At 49.4% G+C, this 25,868-nt stretch overlaps 1 protein-coding gene across 1 annotated transcript in view; it reads right to left on the reverse strand.

The window, feature by feature from the left end:
- Positions 1 to 1,446: 1,446 nt before the first annotated feature.
- Positions 1,447 to 25,868, reverse strand: part of CLPB (ClpB family mitochondrial disaggregase) — an 80,970-nt gene continuing 56,548 nt past the window's right edge. Inside the window, 10 exon segments of the mRNA XM_087967480.1 lie at positions 1,447 to 2,047; positions 2,049 to 2,177; positions 4,079 to 4,183; positions 4,632 to 4,782; positions 6,263 to 6,470; positions 7,933 to 8,089; positions 11,458 to 11,619; positions 12,089 to 12,133; positions 15,391 to 15,446; positions 18,903 to 18,980. Coding sequence (XP_087823606.1) covers positions 1,922 to 2,047; positions 2,049 to 2,177; positions 4,079 to 4,183; positions 4,632 to 4,782; positions 6,263 to 6,470; positions 7,933 to 8,089; positions 11,458 to 11,619; positions 12,089 to 12,133; positions 15,391 to 15,446; positions 18,903 to 18,980 — 1,217 coding nt within the window. The 3' untranslated portion in view covers positions 1,447 to 1,921.

Here is a 25,868-nt window from a genome sequence, read left to right on the forward strand (position 1 = left end):
CAGTCTCTTCTTCAAAGCCTCCATGAAGGCAACTTCTGTTCCATGGGTGGATTGTTCTCCCTGTCAGAAAGTTTCTCCTTATTTCCAGGCTGAATCTCTCCTTGGTCAGTTCCCATCCATTCTTCCTTGTCTGGCCTTCTGGGCCTTTGGAGAAGAGCTTGACCCCCTTTTCCTCCTCCTCTCTGGGGCAGCCCCTCCCTCAAATATTGGAAGACCGCTATCCTGTCTCCCCTGGCCCTTCTCTTCCCTAGACCAGCCAGGTCCAGTTCCTGTAACTGTTCTTCATGTATTTTAGTCTCCTCATCCTCCTGGTTGCTCTTCTCTGCACTTTTTCTAGAGCCTCAACATCTTTTTTATAGTCTGCTGAACAAAACTGGACGCAGAACTCCAGGTGTGGCCTTCCTAAGGCTTTATAGAATGGCATTAGTACCTCCCTTGATGTTGATCCTCGACTTACAACAGTTCATTTAGTGTCTGTTTGAAATTGCAACACCATCCCCCCCCCAATAGTGACTTCTAATCATTTTTCACGCTCACAAGCACTGCAGCGTCCCTGTGGTCAAAATTCGGACAATTGGCAACTGTCTCGTATTTACGAAGGTTGGGTGTGGTCACGAGATCCCCTTTTGCGACCTTCGAGGAAACCGGATTCACTTAATGACCGTGTGACTCACTTAAGCAACTTGTTGTGGTTATCCGGCAGCAGGTGCGGATGGCTGAGGAGAGCGAGGACTCAGGTGAGGGGCCAGGACCGTCAGGGAGTGGACTGCTGCCTTCAGAGATTGTGGGGGCTGCCAGCAGCGATGAGGAGGTTCCCGAGGAGCCTGTGCCAAGTGCGCGTGCGCGTAGGTATTGCTCGGAGGAAAGAGCAACTACAACAGCACGGGCGACTTGGGAGTAAGGCTGCAATAGCCCCTCCTTCAAGAGAATAAAACCCAGCTGTGAAACTAACCTTCTTTGCAGAAGGCAAAGACGTTTTGAAACTCAGCCTCGTGGACATTCCAGTATCCTGAGTTTGTACTTGAAGATTCTTGCATTGCAAATTTTTTCTTGTCCATTATCTTTTGGCAAGTCTCGCTCAGTTTGCAAGGCTTGTGCTTATCACAGCTAATTATTTTGCAAAAGCACTACAAGGTTTCTGTTCCTTTTGGATTGTGTTTGATTTGTTGGAAAGGGTTTGGGTCAGAGAACAACGGCGGCGATTCACTTAACAAATCAAGGCCATTAAAAGGGGGGGGGGGGCAAAACACACTTAGAAACTGTTTGAAATTTGGGCCTCGATTGCGGTCATTAAGTCAAGGACGCCCTTGCATTTCCAGAAAAGGACCTTAGGACAGGATAAGGAAGCAGAGGTCCAGGGAACCAAAAGCCCCCCCCCCCTGTTCCCCAAAACCTTCACCTGAGGGCTGGCCAGGTGGCTTTTCAAGGATCCAGGACGACAAACAGCCGAGATGCACGCTGCATTTATTCCAACACAATTACAATAAGTTACACCTCCCTCTATGGCCCTGGGGGGCTGGAAAGCACCTCCATTCCCCCCACCACACACACCCCCATTCACAGGGAGAAGAGCCCCTCCGGGGCAGGGATTAGGCACTCAACTTGGTTGGGTTGCTGGATGATGGGACGAGGAACCCCCTCACTACTACCTGAGACATGATTAAGCACAGCAGATGGGAGCCCTCATCCCGGATGGATGCTCCTCCTCTTCCTGGGCCTCCCCTCCTCCTGGCCCCCTCCGGCTAGCCCGGACTACAACTCCCACGCACCCTCCTCCAGGGTGGGGAGAGCTGCCCTCCTTCTCGCCGCCCTCCAGGGAAAGCCGCCTCCCCCCACAGACATATCACCATGTCTCACAACTGCTTTATTACCAACTCCCGCTCCGCCAGGGGCTGCCCCCGGGGCACTGAGGACCGGGCGCCTAGGAGGGGTAGGAGGCCTCGTCGGGCATCAGCGGGGCCTGGATGTCCAGCTTCCGGCTTTTGCTGTCCTCCTGGATCTCCAGCCGCAGCGTGGGGCCTTTCCGCTGGCCCCGGCGGGAGGGAGCCGCCCTCCTGGGCCCTGGCCTTCAGCAGCTGCTTGTCGGAGTCGTCCACCGTGATTCTCAGGGTGCAGCCGTGGGGCAGGAGGTCCTGCTCGTAGGCCGCCGCAAGCTGGTTCACCACCCGGCGCTCGACCTGGCCGAGAGGGAGGAAGAACCAGGGTGCCACTTCAGGGGTCTGAAGACCTGCACAGGCTGCCTCAGCCAAAGCTCCGATTTTGGAGGGGAGCAAACGGGACTTTCGGCTGCGGTTTTCAATGCAGAATTTACAGGGGGGCTAATTGATAACCGGGATGGAGAGGGACCCAGACTGGTAGGGAATGGGCAGCTCTCCCTTGTTTCATTGCAAAGGGATTTGAAAGAAGGCTTGGGGGTTTTGTTTTCTGTTTTTTTTGGCTTCTTGACTCGCTGCACCTGGGGAAACTAGGACACCAGGGAGACGCTGAGTTCTAGGTCTGTCTCGGCAGGAAAGATGCTGGGCGGCCTTGGACCAATCGCCAGGGACAGGGAGTTCTAGTCCCGCCTTCGGGCGCAAGAGCTGACCGGGTTGCCTTTGGGCCAATCACCAGGAGACCGGGGAGTTCTAGTCCCGCCTCAGGCATGAAAGCCGGTTGGGTGACTTTGGGCCAGTCCCTCCCTTGCAGCCCAACAACCTTACAGGGCTGTTGTGGGAAAAATAGGAGGAAGAAGTAATATTAAGTTCATCTGCTGTTTACGTTATTTATAACAACAACAAAACGTGGCTCATAGATAGATGATAGAAATAGAAATAGATAAGATGATATAGATATAGACAGTATGTGTGTATATATATATGTATATGTATATGTATGTATGTATGTTTTCTGAGGTTCTCGCGGATATTTGTATGTGGATCTTTGGTTATTCGGGTTTTTCCCCGCGTAAAATTGGAAGTATCTATGTATGTATGTGTGTGTGTGTGTGTGTGTGTGTGTGTGTATATATATATATATATATATATATATATATATATATATATATATATATATATATATATATATATATATATATATGTTTTATAAGTTATATATATATAATGTATGGTGTTCGGCTTGGTTGGGTATTTTCCCACGTCATTGTAGTTCTTTTAAAGTTGTAAACGTTTCAGCAGAATCTTAAGAATCTCATTTACAATACAGAAGCCTGATGATGGCAGATGAGATTCTGCTGAAACGTTGCTACAACTTTAAAGAACTACAATACGGGAAAACCAAGCCGAACACCATACAGTTGGTATTTCCCGTCATTGTAGTTCTTTTAAAGTTCTTTAAAATTCTTTAAAGAACTAAACGTGAAAATCCGAACACCGCACCATACATTATCCGCGACTTAGAAAACAAATATATATATATATATATATATATTTGTTTTCTTAAGTTTACTCACAAACGAACACAATACAGAAGCCTGATGATGGCAGATGAGATTCTGCCGAAGCGTTGCTACAACTTTAAAGCACAACTACAATGACGTGGGAAAATACCCGAACAAAGCTGAATGCCATACATGTAAGTACCGCAAAAACTTAAGAAAACATACACACATATACATACATGCTTTCTTAAGTTTTCACGGGTATTTATATGTATGGTATTCAGCTTTGTTCGGGTACTTTCCCACATCATTGTAGTTGTGCTTTTAAAGTTGTAGCAACGTTTCGGCAGAATCTCATCTGCCATCATCAGGCTTCTGTATAGTGTTCGTCTATATATATATATATGATAGATAGATGATAGAGATGATAGATACAGATTATAGATAGAAAGAGAAATAGATATAGATAGATGATTGATGAATAGATAAGAGATGGATGGGTGGATGGATGGATGATTGCTAGAGATAGATAAGATAGAGATAGATATAGATGGGTGGGTGGATAAACAGATGATAGATAGATAAGAGAGACAGACGCAGAAGCCTTTTGGGGGAAAGGGGACAATCCCTTCAAGGCAAAGGGGAAAGGGAAAGGGTGGGGGTGGGGGTCTTGGAGAGAAAGCCAAGCCGGCCTGGGCTCACCTCGTGCTTGATGGACCGGGCTCCGTAGTGGAGGTTGTAGCCGTCGGCCAGCACGTCCATCACCTCCCTGTCCCAGACCAGAGTGATGTTATGCCTCGCTTTGGCCTGCAGGGGGAGGGAGGAACGGCAGTGAGAGGCTCTTCCAACAGGGGGCTCCGATTCTGCTCCCCGAATACGGGGAGAGTCCTCGACTTACGACCCCAACGTTTCTGCTGCTAAGTGAAACATCCCTTAAGTGGGTTTCGACACCCCCCCCCCATTATTATTCCACAGCTTTTATTTCGTTAAGTGGAACCACCGCAGTTTATGAAGTTAGCAACACCGTTTGTCGTTAAGTGAATCTAACTTCGCTGGGTCGTCGTAAATGGGAGCCCGTGGACCCGAGCGCCCGAATTTTGATCCCCTGACCTGGGGAGAGGCCGCAGCGGCCGTAAGGGGTGGGGTCCCTTAAATTCTCCGTGCTGCTGTCACTTCGAAGAGTTCACTAAGTGAACCGCTGTAAGTCGAGGACTGCCTGGAGTGGGAGCAGGGGGCAAGGGCTGGCAGGACTCACCCGCTTGGCCCAGAAACTCAGCTCCTTGTTGACCAGCTGGATCAGCTCCGACTGGCAGAAGGGGAGGAAGTAGACGATCTCGTTGATCCTGCCCAGGAACTCGTCCCGCCGGAGTGAGCCTGCAGAAGGGCGGAGAATGGAGCATGGGGGGCTGTGGGGGGGCTGGCTGGCACAGACCCATCTGCTACCCCCCCCCTTATGGCTCTCGAGTGGAGGATGGGGGTTATATATATACATAATCAATAAATCAAAACAGGGAAGGGATTAACGGAGTTGGAAGGAACCCTAGAGGTTATCTAGTCCAGTGGCTGCCAACCGGTGGGCCGGGGACCACTGGTGGTCCATGAGAAAGTTGTGCTGGTCCACAGAGAAATGTCCCCCAAAACCAATTAATCCAGGCTGCGCGGGAACACAAGGCTGCACCACCCACATGGCCCATGGGAACACAGGGCTTGCGTCGCTTGCATTGCGAACAACACGGGGTAGTGAGGGGAGGGGGGGAAGGGCAGAGGGGAGGAACTTGCCCCACTAGCCCCACTCGCCTGGACTGGCCACCGGGCTGCTTCTGCCCGCTTCTTTCTTCTTCTGCTTTTGGCTGCACGCAAGGAAAGCAGCAAAAGTTTTTCTTTTTCTCCCCCAAACTCCGCCAGAAACGAGTCTTTGGGGACCCTGCAAGGCCTCCTGCTCCAAGAGGCTGCGCCTGCAAAGACTCACTTGTGGCGGAGTTTGGGGGGAGAGAAAGAAAGACTTCTCGTCTCCTCCTGTTTTCCTTGCATGAAGCCAAAGTCTCTCTCTCTCTCTCTCCCCTGAGAACAGAGCTCGAGACGGTATCCTGCGATCCCAAATAAAGATCTATCAATTGGTAGGAAAACGGGGTGGGGGATTTTCCTGCAGACTTTTTGGGGGGATTTTCCCAGGGTCTCTGGTCCGTGGGGTTTAAAAGGATGAGTTGGGGGGGGTCCCTGAGGTCCAAAAGGTGGGCGACCCCTGGACTAGTCAGGCCCCCTGCTGGAGGAGGAAACCTTACGCCATTTCGGACAAAGGGTTGTCCCGTCTCTTTTTGAAAACCTCCAGCGACGGAGCGGCCACTATTTTCTTGTGGCAAGTTGTTCCCCTGGTTAATTGTTCTGTCACGACACCCACCAAGTCTCTGCCTCGCTATGGATGAAGGAGACCGGAGCCCGTCATGAAACTGAGCCTCTTGTGAAGAAGTGATTGGACAACCCCTTGGCACAGAATACTATAGGTAGTCCTCGACTTACAACAGATGTTCAGCCACAGATATGGTCATAAGTCGAGGACTACCTGGACAGACAGGGGTGGACATTGATGGCCCCTTTACGCCCTTTTTGGGATTTTCATTCCCAGAACCGCCGAGCCAGCCAGCATGGCCGTCCTTTGAGCCCGGCTGGCTGCTCAGAAACGCTGGGAGTTGAAATCCAACAAGGGCGTCAAAGGGGCTACTGTTGCTCACCCCTGCTTGAGCAGAGGGTTGGACTGGATGACCTCCAAGGTCCTTTCCAGACTTCTTTATTCTAGGATTACGCCTTGGGGTGGGTGGGGAAAGATTTCCTGGCCAAAAAAAAAAAAAAAAAAAGCAAGCCAAAAGCCAAGGCGAAGGGGAGACCGGCCTGGGGTTTGGGGCTGCGAGCCCCCGGTCTGTCCTGGCCGGAGGCCTCTGGGGTCCAGCTGGCCGTGGAAGCAGCGGGCAAAAGAAAACACGGCCCCCCTGGAGCAGAAGGGCTGCCAAGAGCCCCATCTGTACCTTCAGGATGGGGCGGATCACGTTCTCCTTGAAGTGCTTGGAGATGGTTATCTTGTCCGTCACCTGGACGTCGTCTGGAAGACAAAAGCAGAAGCTGACAGGGGCCCAAAACACAGCACTTAGGAAGGAGGGGGGGGGAGCCTTGGGGGGGGGTGGAGGAGGGGATTCCGGCTGGCATCCACCTCCCCACCCATCCGTGCATCTCACTTCCCTCCCTCCTTGCATCTCTCCATCCATCCGTGCAGGTCACCCTCCTTCCTTTCTTCCATCTATCCCTCCCGCCTTCCATCTCCATCCATCTCTCCCTCCCATCCATCCATCCATCCATCCATCTCCCTCCTTTCTTTCTTCCATCTCTCCATACATCTCTCCCTCCCTCTTTCCATCCACCCATCTCCCTTTCTTTCTTCCATCTATCCCTCCCTCCCTCCTTCTCTCCATCCATCCATGCATCTTACTTCCCTCCTTCCTTCCCTCTCTCCATTCATCCGTGAAGGTCACCCTCCTTCCTTTCTTCCATCTATCCCTCCCTCCTTCATCTCTCCCCTATCTCTCCTCCCTCCCTCTTTCCATCCATCCATCCATCCATCCATCATCCATCCATCCATCTCCCTCCTTTCTTTCTTCGCATCTCTCCACTTCTCTCCCTCCCTCCCTCTTTCCATCCATCCATCTCCTTTCTTTCTTCCATCTATCCCTCCCTCCCTCCCTCCTTCCATCTTCCATCCATCCATGCATCTCACTTCCTCCTTCCTTCCTCTCTCCATCCATCCATGAAGGTCACCCTCCTTCCTTTCTTCATCTCTCTCCGCCTTCCATAAATCTCTCCCTCCTCTTTCCATCCATCCATCTCCCTTTCTTTCTTCCATCTATCCCTCCCGCCTTCCATCTCCATCCATCTCTCCCTCCATCCATCCATCCATCCATCCATCTCCCTCCTTTCTTTCTTCCATCTCTCCATACATCTCTCCCTCCCTCCCTCTTTCCATTCATCTCCTTTCTTTCTTCCATCATCCCTCCCTCCCTCCCTCCTTCCATCTCGCCATCCATCCATGCATCTCACTTCCCTCCTTCCTTCCCTCTCTCCATCCATCCGTGAAGGTCACCCTCCTTCCTTTCTTCCATCTCTCCCTCCCGCCTTCCATCTCTCCATACATCTCTCCCTCCCCCTCTTTCCATCCATCCATCTCCCTTTCTTTCTTCCATCTATCCCTCCCTCCCTCCTTCTCTCCATCCATCCATGCATCTCACTTCCCTCCTTCCTTCCATCCATCCATCCATCCCTCTCTCCTTCCCTCCCTCCACCCAGGCCAGCTCTTCAGAAGCAATTTGCTCAACAATCGTGGGGAGAGAGGTCATAAAATGGGGGCACCCCTTGCTTAACGACGGTCTCGCTCAGTAAGAGAAATCTCGGGCTCGACTCTGGTCATAAGCTGAGGAAGGGCAAGCGGTGCAGAGACCAGGGGAGAGAAGGAAGAGGGTGGGGGGAGGCCCCGGGGGGCACCCCCAGGAGGGAGGGAAGGGCCAGGGACCCACCCAGCTTCTCAGCGACCCTCTTCCGGCTCAGCTCCAGGGCATCCTCCCTCAGCTCCAGGGCATGCTGGGCGATCTCGTCGCTGGCCACGTTGGAGGTCATGATGAAGATGGCGTCCTTGCAGTCGATGGTCTTCCCCTTCCCGTCGGTCAGCCGGCCCTTCGGAGGACGGAGGGGAGGTTAAGCCTGGTCAGGCCGAAGAGGAGCCCCGAACCCCCCCCCAGGCCGCTGGGTACATCCAGCATGGACAGCGTCCCCTAGTTGGGTCGTGAGACGTCTGCAAGGCAACTGCCCAGCTCAGAGGGCACCAGGGGCTCCATAATCCTGCTTCCTTCCTTCCTCCCTTTCCTTCTTTCCTCTCTTCCTTCTTCTCTCCCTCTTTTTCCTTCCTCCCTTCCAGCACTGATGATGTTCCCTAGTTGGGTCCTGAAACGTCTGCTAGAAAGCCACCAAGCTCAAAGACCACCAGGGACCCCACCGTCTTCTTCTTCTTCTTCCTCCTCCTCCCTTCCCCCCCCTCTCTCTCTCTCTCTCTCTCTCACACACACACACACACACAAACCTCCCTTCCTCCTAGCACTGATGATGTTACCTAGTTGGGTCATGAAACTCCTGCAAGGAAACCGCCCAGCTCAGAGGGCACCAACGGTGGTTGAATTTGTGGCCAACTGGCTCAAAATCTACGACGGTCGCAGGGCGAATTTCTGACGATCAAAATCAATGGGGTCAGCCGGATTCGTTTAACGACTGGGTTACTAATTTAATGACAGCGGTGGTTCACTTAACAGCGGTGCCCAGAAGAGTCGTAAAACGGGTGCCCAGAAGAGTCGTAAAACCCGTTTAACCCATTTCTCGCTTCACACCACAGATGTTGGTGCAACAAGCAAAACTTCACTTGGCCACGGAAATTTGGGGCTCCGTTTATGGTGGTGAATCAAGGGAAACTGCCCCCCCCCTCAGCTCAGTTTTTTTGCTCAGGGTAAATGAAACCAGCCCGTTTAAAGGGTCTCCCAGGGACCATCTGGGCTTCAGGCGCTGAGCTGGGGTCCAAAGACCCCAGAAGGGGAGATGGGAGACGGAGCTTCGGGGCAAGGCAGGAGTGGCCGCCGGGCCCTGCGTGAATATCTGAGAAGGTGAAATGAAGGGTCTTTTAAAAATAGGGATAGTTGGTGAAGGGAAGAGGAGGAGTGAGGAGGAGCGAGGAGGAAAGAGAATCGGTGTGTGTGTGGGGTGGGTGGGTTCCTGCTCTCCCCCTCCCCTTTCTAAGCGTCGCCAGGAGCGGTCCTGTCCAGCCGAACGACACCCATTTGTGTCAGTGCTGGGGATTAACATTTCGGTTATTGCTCTGTCAGACCGGCAGTTCAGGAATTGATTTCGCATTTAGCGGCTGCCACCGTGATCTATGCAAGAAAAATGCCAGCGTTATTAATCCTGGGGAAAAAAAAAGGGGGGGGGGGAAAGGAAACACAAACAAACAAACCAAACCACCGTAACAGAACCCTGAAAAAGCACCACCGAGGACGCCGCCATTACACACACACACACACACACACACACACACACACACACACAAGACGAAATTTAAAGAAGGGAGATGAGAGACATCTCACGGGACACTCGGTGCTGGCTGATGGGAGCCAGAGGTGGGGGCTGCCCAGCTGGGGGTAGAGGCTCCCTGGCACTCAAGGACACAGCTGGGCCTGCTGGGCCCATTACAGATGTTAAGGAAGGTGAGCTTTAGGGAAGGGTCAGGGTGTGGAGAGGGCAGCTACCAGCCTGGGCCCTCATTGTCTACTACCGGAAGGTTCTAGCGATCCAGCTTAACAGAACCACAGGATACAGCTGGAAGGGACCTCGGAGGTCTTCTAGCCCAACCCCCCCTCCCCGCACTCAAGGCAGAAGACCCTCTACCATTTCAAATAGAATAGAATAACAAGAGTTGGAAGGGAACTTGGAGGTCATCTACTCCAACCCCCTGCTCAACCTCCCAGACCATTTCAGACAAATGGTTATCCAACATCTTCTTAAAATGTTCCAGTGTTGGAGCATTTACAACTTCTGGTGGCAGGCTGTTCCCCTGGTTAATTGTCCTCACTTTGAGGAAGTTTCTCCTTAATCCCAGGTTGCTTCTCTCCTGGATGAGGTCCCATCCGTTGCTTCTTGCCCTGCCTCTTCAGGGCCTTTGGAGAACAGGCTGACAGAGCTACCTGAAGTTCCCAAGGTCCAATGAATAAATGGCCTGGGGAGCATCCCCCACCCCCGGCCTGAACCACCGGAAGTCAGAGAGGAGGCCGGACGGAGTCCAAGTGGCGGAGGAATGCATAAGAAGCTATTTGGTTTAAGTCTGTAGGCTACCCAGAGTCACTGCAGTGAGATGGGCAGCCACGAATGAAGGAGTGAAGGACCTGGAGCCCAGAACAAAAGATATGACCGAAGGACCTGGAACCTTAGACGAATGAATGATCAAGAACCCAGAAGAAAAGAAAGACCTGGAACCTAGGACAAAAGAATGACCTGGAACCCAGAACCAATATATATATATGACTGAATGACCTGGAACCCAGAAGGAAAGAAAGACCTAGAACCTAGGACAAATGAATGACCTGGAACCCAGAACAAAAGAATGACTGAAGGACCTGGAACCTAGGACAAATGAATGACCTGGAATCCAGAACAAAAAAAATGACTGAATGACCTGGAACCCAGAAGAAAAGACAGACCTGGAACCTAGGACAAATGAATGACCTGGAACCCAGAACAAAAGAATGACTGAAGGACCTGGAACCTAGAACAAATGAATGAATGACCAAGAACCCAGAAGAAAAGAAAGATGTGGAATTTGGACAAATGAATGACCTGGAACCCAGAAAAAAAGAATGACTGAAGGACCTGGAACCTTAGACAAATGAACGACCAAGAACCCAGAAGAAAAGAAAGACCTGGAACCTAGGACAAATGAATGACCTGGAACTTGGACAAATGAATGACCTGGAACCCAGAACAAAAGAATGACTGAAGGACCTGGAACCTAGAACAAATGAATGAGTGGCCAAGTAACCCAGAAGAAAATAAAGAATGACCTGGAATCTAGGACAAATGAAGGAATGACCTGGAACTTGGACAAATGAATGACCTGGAACCCAGAACAAAAGAATGACTGAAGGACCTGGAACCTAGAACAAATGAATGAGTGGCCAAGAACCCAGAAGAAAATAAAGAATGACCTGGAATCTAGGACAAATGAAGGAATGACCTGGAACTTGGACAAATGAATGACCTGGAACCCAGAACAAAAGAATGACTGAAGGACCTGGAACCTAGAACAAATGAATGAGTGGCCAAGAACCCAGAAGAAAATAAAGAATGACCTGGAACCTAGGACAAATGAATGACCTGGAATCCAGAACAACAAAAAATGACTGAATGACCTGGAACCCAGAACAAAAGAATGAATGACCTGGAACCCAGAGGAAAAGAACAAACGAATGACCTGGAACCCAGAACAACCCCAAGGAGCCTGTTCTTACTTCATCGAAGAGCTGAAGCATGATGGTCAGGACATCTGGGTGGGCCTTGTCCACCTCATCGAAGAGGACCACGGCGTTGGGGCACTGCTTCAGCTTCTTGGTGAGCTGCCCCCCTTCGTCATGACCAATGTAGCCTGGGGGAGAGCCAATGAACTTGGCCACCTGCAAGAGACACCCCACCCCTGGAGTTAGATCATCATCGAGCCTTCTGGGGTTCAGAGCAAGCTCTCCCCCCTCAACCCCTCTCCCCCAAGAAAGAGGACCACAACCCGAGGAGGAGTTAGCCATAGTTGGAATAGAAAGAATCCAACCACACCAGCTGTGATCCCAAATAATAACGTATTTCTCCTGGGGAGGTTAGGCTGAGAAACGTGATTTTTTTCTGTGGCTCAATCTGTACACACGACATTTTTGGTATCTGGCAAGAGTGGAGAGAGGGACCAAGGAAGGAAAGCGCTACGAAGACAGTGGAAAGACCTCCTCCACCCACAACTTCATTCTCTACTCCCTCCTAGCACTGATGATGTTCCCTAGGTGGGCCGTGAAACGTCTGCAAGAAAGCCACCAAGCTCAGAGAGCACCAGGGACCCCAGTCCTCCTCCTCCTCCTCCTCCTCCCTCCTCCTCCTCACCTCATGTCTCTCCTGAAACTCGGACATGTCCAAGCGGATGAAGCCCTGCAGAGAGGAAAGAAGCAAAGGGGAATTAGATGGGACGTTTCTCAAGACATTTAAGAGAGGGAGCGGCTGCTACACAATGTTTGGGGTAACATTTTGCCCCCTCCTTCTGAAGGTTAAATTGGTGTCTGCCAATAAAGGAGGGAGGAGGGGGGTCCAGGCCGGCCTCTTTGAGGGACCCGTGACTCACGCCCTCCTACTTACACCAGACATGAGAGACTGGTCTAAAGAATGGCCGCTGATTCGATGCCTTTCCCTGAAATGCTAAGCCAGACCCACTGAAAACGAAGGGAATCCTGTTCTGATGGACTTCACAGCAGTTGCCTGGCTTAACAACGGGAATCCGGGTCCCAGTTGTGCTTGTGACCTGTGCGTATATCCCACTTTGGATGTATACAAATAAAAAATTAAAAAGACCTTTAAGACTTGTGGAACTCCCAGAATTCTCAGCCAGCATTGCTACGCAATGTTTGGAGGTAACATTTTGCCCCTCCTTCTGGAAATGGTTAAATTGGTTGTGTCTTGGTCCCTGTGATTCAGGTTGCTTTCTTCCTTTTTTTGGGAGGGAGTGATTAAAAAAAAAAAGGAAATTCGAAACTAATTTGTGGAACAGAACAGCAGAGTATTAAAACTACTGAAATGTTTGCAAATATACCAAGAGCTCTACGGCATCCCTCCTCCACAAACAAACAATATAAATTACGAGCAGAATGAGTTTCCGGTTTGTCGGCTTCGCAGCGGTAGGGATTCGCGGCTGCGCGATCCCTGCCCGCTGGCCGTTTTGGGGCTCCGACCGGACGGGTGCGGAGCAAGGCTGCCCTGCAGGGGTAGCTGAAGGTAAGGGGATCCGGAGGAAGGGTTTGGGGGTGTTGCAGACCCCTCCCTGGCCGGCAGAACCCCTGTTACCAGGGCGGTGCAGCGGCGGTCCGTAATGGCCGCCACAAAGAAGTTGACAGCCGGGCAAGTATGCGCAGGAGGAAGAAGAGAAAGTTATTGAAAGTAAAAGTTCTTCTTGGTCGACCCAGGGCTTTGAGATTTATCTAATTTAATTCCTGGAAAAGATGGTTTTCTGATGATTTCTTCCACAAGAGAAAAAAAGCGGCTATTTTGAGGTGCTGAAGGAAAGTTTACTCTCCCTCCCGACGGAATTAAGCCGGAAGGGAGAGGATAAAGAAAATATATTAATTTGGATCTTGTTGGAGGAGATGCCTTGAAGACTTGAGGACAGAAATACAATCTTAATAAGGCTTTAAAATATAGACTTGGATTCTTTTTTTTTTATTTGTTTGATACCACCCTGGAAGAGGAAGGGGGAATTTTGGCTTGCTTGGATTTATTGAGGATTGTGGATTTTGGGATTGTTTTGCCTTTCTCTCGGAATATTTGGTTGGTGTAAGAAGAAAGAGGAATAAAGAAAAGAAAAGATTTATTTATAATGGCTTTCCTTTTTGAAGACCTGAGGGATGAATATGAGCAAACAAAAGCAGCCTGCAAAGATGGCATGGAAAAAGCTTTTCTATTTCTAGAAATGGCGCTGGTCAATTATCAACAGACAATGGAACAGATGGAAACGGAAGAAGAACAACAAGGAAGAGGCGAAGACGCCATCTTCATTGAATCCCAAAACTTATCTAAGGAAGAAGGAAGGAAGAGAGCAAGGAAAATGAAGGACTTAAGATCTAAAAAACATTTGAGAAAGAGAAAAATATGATGCAAAGTAAATATAATGATAACAAACAAGAGAAAAAGGAACACAACAGAGAAGGGATCCCAGCAAGGTAGAGGCTAGAAGAAGAAGGGGGTAGGAAGATTTGGTGGGGGAAGAAAGAAAGGGGAAAGGCGGAGAAAAGCCTCAAAGCTTTAAAATTGGATGGGAGAAGAGGGATTTTTTTTAGAGACAAAGGATGAAATATAATTTTCTGTAAGAAAGATTCTGCTAAGGTACAGAAGATGGTATTGTAATATTTATATTTGAAATAGTAAATTAGAATGGTTTAAGATTTAATAAGAAATTAAAATGTTGAAGTTTTTAATAATGATTGATTTTTAAAATGTAATAAAATATCGAAGGAAAGGAGGATACAATGTATTTAAACATTTTTGGTGGATAGAATGTACCAAGCAGAACCAAATTGGGTATTTGTTATGCTGAATGTTAATTTACTAACTTAGGGGAGGATAGAAAGGCATCATACTCTGATTAGTGATTTCAGGAGAAATTTTTTTTTTTATTATAAGAAGAGATAGAGGGATAATTGAATGGGCAAAAGATACAAATTTAATGATTTAATTAAGATGGATTAAATAAGATAGAAATGTGAAAGAGTGATATGTGCTATTATTTTAGCCCATGCAAAGAGAGGTAACTGGGGCCAAGGTACTTTACTAAAAGATTTTTTATGTTTGTTTGTGTTTGTTTGTGTTTTATGAGAATATTGGGGAAATTATTGTAGAAAGACAGGGAAAGATTCAATATGTAATGATTTGTTTGTTGTTGAAACTTTTAATAAAACTTGTTTTAAAAAAAAAAATAAATTACGAGCAGAATGAAACAAGAGCTCAATTAAACCCGCGGATATCTGTGGAAGTGAAACAAGGTTTCTGGGGGATGCGTAGGTTATATTCCTCGCAGGAAAAGCACCAGTTTGCTCGCAAAGAGGAGAGGCTTCCCTGGAAGGAAAAGTGAAGCTCCTTTGCTCCCGAAGGACGCCTGGATTTTGCAGCCTGGCAATAGCTGAAAACACCTGGTTCTCAGGTAATTCAGGTCTTCCAATGGACAAGGCCTACCCATCTTCTCCCACCTGCAGGACCATGACTGATAGGGACACCTGGAACCCAGAAAGGATGACAAATCTGACCGAGGGACCTCAGGAACAGCTAGACTAGCCATGCACGGAGGCCGCTTATGGGTGCAGGTAGGGGAAGTGCAATCATCACAACTTCAAAACTGGGGTTTGGGGGGTGGTCTATTGTAACTTTGCCGTTAAGCAAGTGGCTGTAAGATAAGGACTATTTATATGGCTGCCCAGAACAGTCTCTGGCAGCTGCACCCAATCTTGGCCGCTTTTAAGATCGGTGGACTTCCAACTCCCAGGATTCCTCAGCCAGCCAAAGGGATTCTGGGAGTTGAAGTCCGCAAGTCCTAAAGAGGCCAAGGTTGGAGACTCCGATGCTACAATGTTATCAGCCTGACCCTTCTTCTCCTGGGCCTGCACCCAACACCCACCTGGGCTGTTGTTTCAACAATGGGATCTTACCTTTTTGACGTCTTTGTGCAGGTACTTGGCAGTCTGCTTGGCCAGCTCAGTTTTACCTGTTCAGGAGGCAAGAGCAGGAGGTGTGAAGAGGAGGAAGGCTCCCAGGTACACTACAAAATGCAGGTGGCCCTCGGCTTACAACCACGATTGGGTTATGTGTCCCTAACTGTGAGGGCATAGCACACCTGTGGCAACCGTAGCACAATAGCCTGCTGCTGGTGAAAGTCTACCACGTTTAGATAGTGGTTGCCACGATATATTAAAAAAAAAAAACAACGTTGAGGTTTTGGAAAGTGTGTGGAGAAGAGCAACTAAGAGGATTAAAGGCCTGGAGACTAAAACATATGAAAAACAATTGCAGGAATTGGAAAAGAAGAACTAGGGGTGACATGATAGCAGCATTCCAGTATTTGAGGGGTGTCAGAGTATATTCATGAACTGGAATAGAACCTGGCAACTAAATCAGCCAATGAAGACTGTTTGGAAACTGAAACTAGAAGTAGCCAAGGTGTGGCTCTATGTTAAGCTCTGCAACTATGTTAAGCTCTGAGTCTGTCTATTGAAGAGGGAACTAACTTGCTTGCTTGCTGAAGACTGGGGCTCTGCTCTGAACTTGCAACTTTTTTTTCTGTTTGAGTTTGCTCCACGTTGGAGAAATCTACAACTGGTTTGTAAAATCTACTTATGTTTATAAAGATGTGAAATGGAAGCCTCAGCCACCTGGGTTTATTTTTCTGGCGCTGAATTAATGCTGCAAAACTCTTAACAAGGGGCTGCCCGAAAGAAGAGGGGGTCAAGCTATTTTTCCAAAGCCCCTGAAGGCAGCAGAGGAAACAACGGATGGAAACTAACCAAGGAGAGAAGCAACCTGCAGTGAAGGAGGAATTTCTGACAGTGAGGACAATTAACCAGTGGAACAGCTTGCCACCAGAAGCTGTGGGCGCTGCAACCCTGGAAGAGATTGGACAGCCATTTGTCCAGAATGGTATAGGGTCTCCTGCCTGAGCAGGGGGTTGGACTAGATGACCTCCAAGTCCCTTCCAATTCTTTTGTTCTGTTGTTATTTTTAGGGTTTTCATCGCTAAGCAAGGCAGTTGTACCTGATTTTATGACCTTCCCCCCCCCCAGGGTTGTTAAACCAACCGCTGCTGATTAAGAGAATCGCAGGATTTCTCCCACTGACTTTTGCTTGTTGGAAGCTAGCCGAGAAGGTCGCCAACGGATCAGGCCAGGAATGCTGGTTTAAGAAGCAGCTTTCCGTACTGCGATGATCTTGAGACAAGGAGCAGTGAATGCCAGGGAGCCCAATATTCTTTGAGAACTGGATTTATATGCAACCCTGGTCATAAAAGTCTAGGCACGAGACGATTAATAATTCAAAATGTATACTGCAAAACAAATCTATTTTGATATGTACCAACAGGCAGGGCCGCTCAATGAGAGATGGAGAGCTGTTCCTGGCCAGGTGTATCTCTGCAAATAGCTGATATTCTGGCAGTTGTCCCAAAGGTGAAAGCACCTTTGAGATTTATTTACTATTTATGGATTATGAGGTTTTTTTTTCCTTTCTACTGTAGTTATTTGACCCTAAGCAGCCTATAAACAACAACGTGCAAATAGGTAATATTAGAACAATTCAGAAAAAAAAACAACCCAGAAATTAACAATCTATCAAAAAATGTATTATGAGACCTCCAGAGGGAAACATCAGGGAATTTCTTTTTCTATTTTTTAAATTTTTCTTTTATTATTTGTATAGCTGCCCAATTCAACCAAGGAACTCTGGAAGGCTTCCAATCCACAAACTATAAAAATTTAAAACCATAAAATGATAAATTTTTGCTGCTATTGGGTTTTTTCCAGCACCCTCAATGGTTGCAGCGTCCCAGGGGTCATACGATCCTTTCTGTGACATTCTGATAAGTCAGATTCATTTAACAACTACGGCGAGGTCGTAAAATGGGACGCAACTCACTTAACAACTGCCTTTGCTTAGCGATGGAAATTTGGCGATGGGCTGTGGCTGTAAGTCCAGGACTGCACGGATTCTGTAGGTAGGGATTCCTGAGGGAGGCTAATATATCTGTCGGTGGGAGGGAAATTTATCGTTTTATCCTGCTCCATCTGGATTAATTTGGATTTCTTGGCTCCTCAGGAGGATCCACTTTCTGCAATCTGGATTCATGGAATTAGAAACTGAGAGGGGTGTGTGTGTGTGTATGCAATCCAGGCCAGTGATTCTCAACCTTGGCAGGGGGCTGAGGAATTCTGGAAGTCCCCGAGTCTTAAGAGGGGCCAAGGTCGGACACCCCTGCCTTAAACCGACATGCATCTCCTCACCCCGAGGTTTTTTTTTTTCACCGTCCCGTGGACGACAATCTCCAGGTTAAACTCAGGTAGCCTCCAGGAGCGGAGAAGCCCCACCCACCCTGGAGTGGCAGTGCAGCTATGGAGCCCATCCAAGATTTGGTCTGTTGTCACTGGGGTTGGGTGGTGGGTTTTACTTCTGTGAGCCTTGTGGAGTTACCAGGAGTGGGTGGGTGGCCTTATCAATTCTTCTCACCAATAATAAAATGTAAAAATGTATGGCCGAAGGGCGTTTGAGATCAATAAAGGAAAACCTTTGTAGCTAAGAAACGAGGGGCCCTTGGTGCTCTCCGGACTTGCTGGTTTTCTTGAAGACGTTTCGTGACCAAACTAGAGAACATCATCAGTGCTAGAGGGTGTGGGAGATGTGGGGGAGGAGGAGGAGGAGGACTGTGGGGTCCTTGGTGCTCTCTGAACTTGTTGGTTTTCTTGCGGACGTTTCACGACCAAACTAGAGAACATCATCAGTGCTAGAGGGGTGTGGGAGATGTGGGGAGGAGGAGGAGGAGGAGGAGGAGGAGGACTGTGTGGTCCTTGGTGCTCTCTGAGCTGGGCTGTTTTCTTGCAGACGTTTCATGACCCAACTAGGTAACATTATCAGTGCCACAGGGGAATGGGGTTTGGGGACAGGAGGAAGAGGACGACGACTGTGGGGTCCTTTGTGCTCTGAGGTTGGTTGTTTTCTTGCAGGCGTTTCATCATCCAACTAGGGAAAATCATCAGTGCTGGAAGGGAGTTTGCAGAGAGGAGGAGGAGGACGACGGGGTTCTCGGTGTCCTTTGCGCTTGATGATTTTCTGGCAGACCTTTCACGACCCAGCTAGGTAACGTCATCAGTGCTACAAGGGTATGGGAATTATGGATAGGAGTGGGGAGAAGACTTGACTGTGGGGCCCTCTGAGCTGGCTTGTTTTCTTGCAGACGTTTCACGACCCAAACTAGCTTCACCTCGCGAGCGTCACGTAACGTGGCTTATTACGAGACGCCTGCAAGAACCCAACCCAGCTCAAGGGGTGTGTTGAGATCTTGGTGGCTTCCTTTCCCCCCAGTTTTTCCTCGTTGAGCAAAGGCCCCAAGAGCGTCTCTCCTTCTTCTCAGCCGGGTCTCCTTTCTCGCGAGGGGAGGAGGAAGGAAAGCAGCAGTTACCTATTCCCGAAGATCCCAGGAAGAGGAAGACCAGCGGGTGTTCTTCGTCGTACCACCCGTTTTCCTTTCTCCGGATGGCTGCCCGTGGAAAAGGGGGAGGAAAAAAAAAAGAAAAGAAAAGAGGGGAGGAGGGGTGTTGTCGTTATATATCTGGGCGCATACGTTTAAAAAAAAGAAAAAGAAAAAAGGGGGAATGGCGTATAAATCAATGACACAACAGCCAGGATAATTATCACTAAGTATACACTATGTTTTACTTCTCTCTGCCCACTCAGAGTGCTGGCTGCCATTACGGCTACCTAATTTGATTAGCCGGCAAGGGCCCCAGAGGTACCTAATCAGGTTAGCATGGATTTGGAAAGCTGCCCAGAGCAGATTTCGGATAAAGTTTTCCAGGATGTGCACTTAGGGTTGCCAGGGAAACCGGAGAGGAGGATGGAGACTGAATGAACCAGAAAGGGACCTGGGGTGGAGGGGAGAGAGAGAGAAAGGGGAGGGGGCTCTCCAGTCAGCCTGCAAAAGGGGCTGGCAAAGGAGAGGCTGACGGCTCCTTTGATGGCTGACGGGAAGGCGAGCAGAGCTGTGATCAAGGGCACAGGACAGACCAGCACGTGGGGGTCGCGGGGGTGGGGTGGGGGGGGGTAAGGGTGAGTGAGGAGGAGGAGGTGCCAAGCCCGCCACGGAGGAAGAAGGCTGAAGTGCCAAGAGCAGAGGAGAGGAGAAGAAGAGAAGAAGAGGAGGGCAAAGGAGAGAAAGGGAGGATGGAGAAGAGGAAGGGAGGAGAAGGGAAAAGAAGACAAGAGAGCAAAGGAGAGAAAGGAAGGATGAAGAAGGAAGAATGGAATGGCAAGGAGAGAAGAGAAAGAAGAAAAGAGGAGAGGTAGAAGAGAGTAGGACGAAATATAATGGAATCATAGGGCTGAAAAGGGCCTTGGAGGTCTTCTAGTCCAGCCCCAAGGAGTCAGTGGCAGTGGGGGCCGATTCTGCATCTGTGGGTCTGTTGATTCCAACGTATTATTGTAGGAGGAGACCCTCATTAGGCAAAAACCAGGAGGAATCTGGTAGCATCCCAAGCAAACGCTAACAAGTAGAATAAACAGGCCAACGTCACTCACACAGGGAGCAAACTTGTTGTAAACTCAAGAGTTTTCTTTGCCCCCCCCCCACTCCTCCCCATCGAGACCAACGGCCCCCTCCCAGCCCCCAACGACTTCACACAGGGGATCCGACGCTTCTTCCTCTAAGGCCCCACTTGGATTCTAGAGAAGACAAAAAGTTCCTGGGGAAAAAAAAAGACTTTGAAACTGAGATTTTAAAGAAGGGCTAAGACCGGCATTTCAGCCTCCCGAGGGACTCTACTGCGGAAGAAGAAGTACGTAATCTTGGCGGAGACGTAACAAGGAAGCAACGTGTTTCAAACTTATGTGCCGCCGCACTCTCAGAAACTCCCAAAAGGTCAGCAGGGGTTAAGCGAGAGATTGCCCATCTTTATAAACATTAAAAAAGTTTCAGGCCATATTGGAAGTCGTGAACACACACGCATGTTTTTTTTTTAAACACGCGACTATTGTTAATGGATAATATGGGGTCCGTGGTGCTCTGAGCTTGGTGGTTCTTTTACAGGTGTTTCGTCACCCTACTAGATAACATCATCAGTGCTAGAGGGAGAGATTTGGGGAGAGGAGGAGGAGAACTGTGGGGTCCTTGGTGCTCTCTGAGCCGGGTGGTTTTCTTGCAGATGTTTCATTACTAAGCTAGGAAAGAGCTTCACTGCTAATGATGCTGTTCCTTGCTTGGGTCACAAAACATCTGCAAGATAACCACCCAACTCAGAGAGCCCCACAAGGACCCCACAGCTCTCCTCCTCCCCCTCCTCCCTTCCAGCACTGATGAGGTTCCCTAGCTGGGTCATGAAATGTCTGCAAGAAAACCACCCAGCAGCTCAGAGAGCACCAGGGACCCTTCATTTCAACCCTGAACTGCAGAGATCGTCTTCTGTGGGTAATGGAGGATGTACTTGGGATGTGCCTCCCATGAAACCTGCACCTGCCTAACCAACACCAGGTCCACAAAAGCTTCTGCCTCTGAGTGCCATTGCTCGGTTTCCAAAAGGGGCTCCAGGCCCCTTCTGAATTCTGCTTTCAGGCTCAATCCTACACTTGAGAGAGAGAGAGAGAGAGAGTCCTGCCTTCTGCCCAACGTTCACCTACGATTCCTGCTTCCTTTCTTGGTCAAAACTGGCCACAGCCAAGTCTGGAACCAATCTCGTCGTGCCCCCTTTTGTGTTTCTCTCTCCCCACCTCCCCTCCTCCTGCCCCCCCGTCCCTCTGGTTCCTGTTAGAAGGTCTACTTACCCCCAAGGTGACTTTTCAAGGCCATTCGGCATGGGGGGGCCCTCTCCTGACTAGGCCAGCCAGCCCACCTCCTGACCCTGACGCCACACGCCCTGGAAAATGTTCAAGAAGCAGGTTTCAGTCAGGGGCGGGGTGGGGTGGCAGCCGCCAACTTGGCAGGCTCTGCCGCATATTCAGGGGAAGGTCTTCCCGCCATGCCAAAACCAACCAGGGAAGTCAGCACGCTGTACAAGTGGAGGCTTTAGGCGTCACGCAGAAAGCGCAACTATTTCTTTGCTTGGTGCAGAGGGTCCACTTTAAGGAAGACACTGAAAAACGTGGGCCGGAGACCACCTGTGGTCTGAGAAACTTCCGGCCAGTCTCCAAGGCAGGGACCCCCAACCTGGGCCCACTTTAAGCCTGGCAGACTTCAACTCCCGTAATTCCCCAGCCAGCCACTTTAAGACTTGTGGACTTGGAAGTCCGCCAAGGCTTCAAGTGGCCCAGGTTGGGGGTCCCTGGGGAATTCTGGGAGTTGAAGTCCTCCAGCTTTGCTGGCTGGGGAATTCTGGGAGTCGAAGTCCGCCAAGGCTTAAAGTAGCCCAGGTTGGAGATCCCTGGGGAATTCTGGGAGTTGAAGTCCACCAAGGCTTAAAGGGGCCAACGTTGGAGATCCCTGCTCCAAGGAATGCCAGCTCAGGCAACTGTACGCAGGTGTGATGGTCCTGCTTCTTCCAAGGCTGTACTGGAAACGTGTGAGGAAGGGGCCACTGGGAGACCCTTCAAAGGCCCTTTCACTGACCCTGTCCAGGATACTTTGCCCTGACCTCAGATGATTTCCAGAAGAGAAGATCTTGGAAGGATCTTCCTGATGGAATACAGGTAGTCCTCAACTTACGAAACCACGACGGAGCCCAAAATTTATGTTCTCGAGTGAGAGATTCCTTGCTCCATTTTACGACTTTTCTCTCCGCACTGGCTAAGTGAGCCACTGCAGTTCTTAAATGACTCACGTGGTTTTTAAGTGAATCTGGCTTCCCCGTAGCTGGTCAGAAGGTCACCAAAGGGGGATCACGTGACACCCCCGCCAGGAGATTGCCACCGTCATAAGTATGAGTCGGTTGCCAAGCATTCGAATGTAGATCACGTGACCATGGGGGTAACTGCAACGGTCGTAAGAGTGAAAAATGGCCCTGTCCCTTTTTTTCAGTGCCGTTGTTGTTAACTTTGAACGGCCACTAAATGAACTGCTGTAAGTCGAGTACTACCTGTATGGAGGAGGTGTCCAGGCTGAACCTCGAGGGTCAAATGCATCAAAACTCACCCATCCCTGCCTGCCTGCAAGAGACCTAAATCCAACCCACTTTGAATGCCTTCGTAATCCCCGCTCATTTCCCCTCGACCAGTTCAGGTTTTTGTAGAGACCTTAAGCTTGCAATAAATCCTTATCCTCATTTGGATATCCTGATTTCTCCCTGGCGTTTTGACAGGATACATGTAGTTCAGGGTTGAACGGTGGGGGGTCCTTGCCGCTCTCTGAGTTGGGTGGGTTTCCTGAAGGGGTTTCGTGCCCCAACCAGGGAACATCATCAGCGCTACTATCGTCATTAGCACTGAGGATGCTAGTTAGTAGGGTAATGAAACGTCTGCTCAGAGGGCACCAAGGACCCCGCGTGCAAAACTTCTAGCCTTTCGCACGTCTGGAGAAAGATGCAATGTTCATCTAATCAATACCTCGGAAAGTGACCTTTTCAATCTCTGAGCTTTGTCTCCCCAGGCTATCTTGTCTGTCCTGCCCTTATTTCATTCTGGTTTTTTTTCAAAAATGGCCCAACATCTGATGTAATCCAGAGTCTGGGAAAATAGCTGCCACAGAGGTAACACTGCAGAATGACTAAAGGTGGGGAAAAATTAACGGGAGCAGCGGCTTCTGATTTCCTGCTGGCTTCCCCAGTGACTTTCCTTGAAAGGAGAAGCCAGTCAGGAGTACTGGAACCCTTCCTTCCTTCCTTCCTTCCATTATCTCCTTTCTTCCTTTCATTATCACCTTCCTTCCTTCCATTATCTCCTTCTTTCCATCCATGATCTCCTTCCTTCCTCCCACCTTCCCTTCCTTCCTTCCTTCCATTATCTCCTTCCTTCCTTTCATTATCACCTTCCTTCCTTCCATTATCTCCTTCTTTCCATCCATGATCTCCTTCCTTCCTCCCACTTTCCCTTCCTTCCTTCCTTCCTTCCTTCCTTCCTTCCTTCCTTCCTTCCTTCCTTCCTTCCTTCCTTCCTTCCTTCCTTCCCTCTCTCCCTCCTTCCTTCCTCTCTCCCTCCCTCCCTCCCTCCCTCCCTCCCCATGGACTGAGCATGGACATATTCTAACTTGTCTTCTAATAACAAGACCCACAGATATTTAGAGAATGTGGCAAAATCTCAGCTGGTCAAAGCAGTTGACCTGGATTTTCAGTAGCCAAGACTTGAGCCCTGGCTCTTTATCTTTGTTTGCAGGAGTGGATAGGTAACAACAAGGCAACACACACGCTTTCCTATTTCGGTGTGAGTCATTTTGCTGCAGGATCTGATGGTGATTCATTGCTTTTGTTCCTTCAGGTAACTAGGAAACTGGTCCTTCTCAAGACTCATCTGAACTTTTCTTTAAATGTGGTGCCCTGAATGGGAGAAAATATTCAAGGTGTGTGTGTGTGTGTATGTCTCAATGAGGGAGAACAGATCAGTCTTGTCCACCATTTTTTTTGATAATTTAGTCTTTGTAGGAGGAAGCCACAAAAAATCCTAGAATGCTAGAAGACTGGAAGGGACCTTGGAGGACCTCTGGTCCAAGAAGAGGAGAAGGAGGAGAAGAAAGGAGGAAGAGAAGAAGGAGGAGGAGAAGAAGAGGAGGAGAAGGAGGAGGAGTATGAGGATTGTGGGGTTCTTGGCGCTCTCTTTGAACTTGGCTGTTTTCTCGCAGACATTTCATTACCCAATTAGATAACATCATCAGGGCTAGAAAGTAACCCCCCAAAGGAACAAAAATGCAGAAGATCACTAGGCTTGAGGTGCTCCCCCCCTTGAAACCATTGTCCTCTTCAATGAGGACTAGCTCCTTGGAGGGTCAAAGAAAGCAGAAACGCCCACATGTTCGGGCTTCAGAGGCTCGGGAGGTGAAAGGAGTCACTTAGCAGCTCAGCAAACCCCGCCTGACGAGGCATTAAAAAATATCAGAAGTTTAACTTCTTATTTGTGTTGCCACTTCATTAATTTTTCATCCCCGGATATTCAGGGACTCCAAGTCGGCCTTCAGACGGACGATGTAAAAACCCTCCCAGCTACGACACAAGCTGGGACCCCCCCCGCCTAGCTCAACAGCTGCAGGGGGCTCTGGAAAGGCAGGAAGGGAGGCAGAGGGGTGGGGGGGTCAAGCTGGCCCCTAGGTCGAAAGCCTTTTTCTTTTCTTTTTTCCTTCCTTCCTTCCTTCCTTCCTTCCTTCCTTCCTTCCTTCCTTCCTTCCTTCCTTCCTTCCTTCCTTCCTTATCTTTCCTTCCTTCCTTCCTATCTTCTTTCTTTCTTTCCTTCCTTCCTTCCTTCCTTCCTATCTTTCCTATCTTTCCTTCCTTCCTATCTTTCCTTCTTCTCTCTCTCTCTCTCTCTCCCTCTCTCTTTTATTTTGCCCGTCTGCAGCTACGCCCAGGGCCGGGGTCTCTGGGAGGCCCTTCAGCCGGGCGATTGAACTGATAAATTCACTGTATTACTTTACACAAATCAATACCCCAGCAGTTATCAGGAGTCGACGTGAGCAAAATTGGTTTCAGCCAATTTGTGAGCGTAATAAATGTCCATTCATCGAATCAATTCATTCTGTGGGGCTGGATGGGATACCAGTTGGGTCGCCGAGACCCGAGGAAGGTAGAATCCTAAAGGCCTAAAGGAAGGGGCCTCAGAGGTCTTCTAGTCCAACCCCCCGCCCAAGTCAGAAGACCGCACTCCACTCCAGTCAAATGGTTGGCCAGTCCAGGGGTCTCCAACAATTTAAAAAAAAAAAGGGTGGGGGGAAGGAAGGAAATCTGGAAGACCAATGCAGCAAAGCCAAAGTACATTCCATCTCTTAGAGGCTTTAAAAGATTGTAACTCAACTACCAGAGTTTTTGCCCGCGAATATATTCAATTGGAGAAGGTGATTGATGACACCCAGCCCGTGAAGGTGCTCAGTTGGAGAATCTGACTTATGACACACCCGGGGGGGGCAAACAGGGTCCCAGGGGACTGTGAATGACGTGGGCCAGGGTGGGCTTCACGCAGGGCAGGGCCAGGATGTCGCCTCTAATGAATCCTTGGAAGTTTTTTGAAGTTTGGCTCGAGGATCACGATTGAATGAGGGCGATGGCTGGAATCCTGACATGAAGATGAGAGAGCTCCACCCCCCCCACCCCCCTTGCTGGCCTTTCCCAGGGCCTTAAGAACCAGCCGGGGGGCTCCTGAGCATGGGGTGCTGAATGAAGCCTAGGACGGCGGGACAAGTTGCCACGGGAGAAGCGTTACACGAATAGGGGCGGAAGAAGGGAGATAGAATCAGTCAAGCAAGGATGCCAGAGGGACAAAATGGAACGTGAACGTCGGACAATGTTTTGTGTAAAAAAAAACA

Source organism: Notechis scutatus, chromosome 5, assembly GCF_049901735.1.
Source record: "Notechis scutatus isolate UNSWTSFEM ecotype Mainland chromosome 5, rNotScu1.2, whole genome shotgun sequence".
NCBI lineage: Eukaryota > Metazoa > Chordata > Lepidosauria > Squamata > Elapidae > Notechis > Notechis scutatus.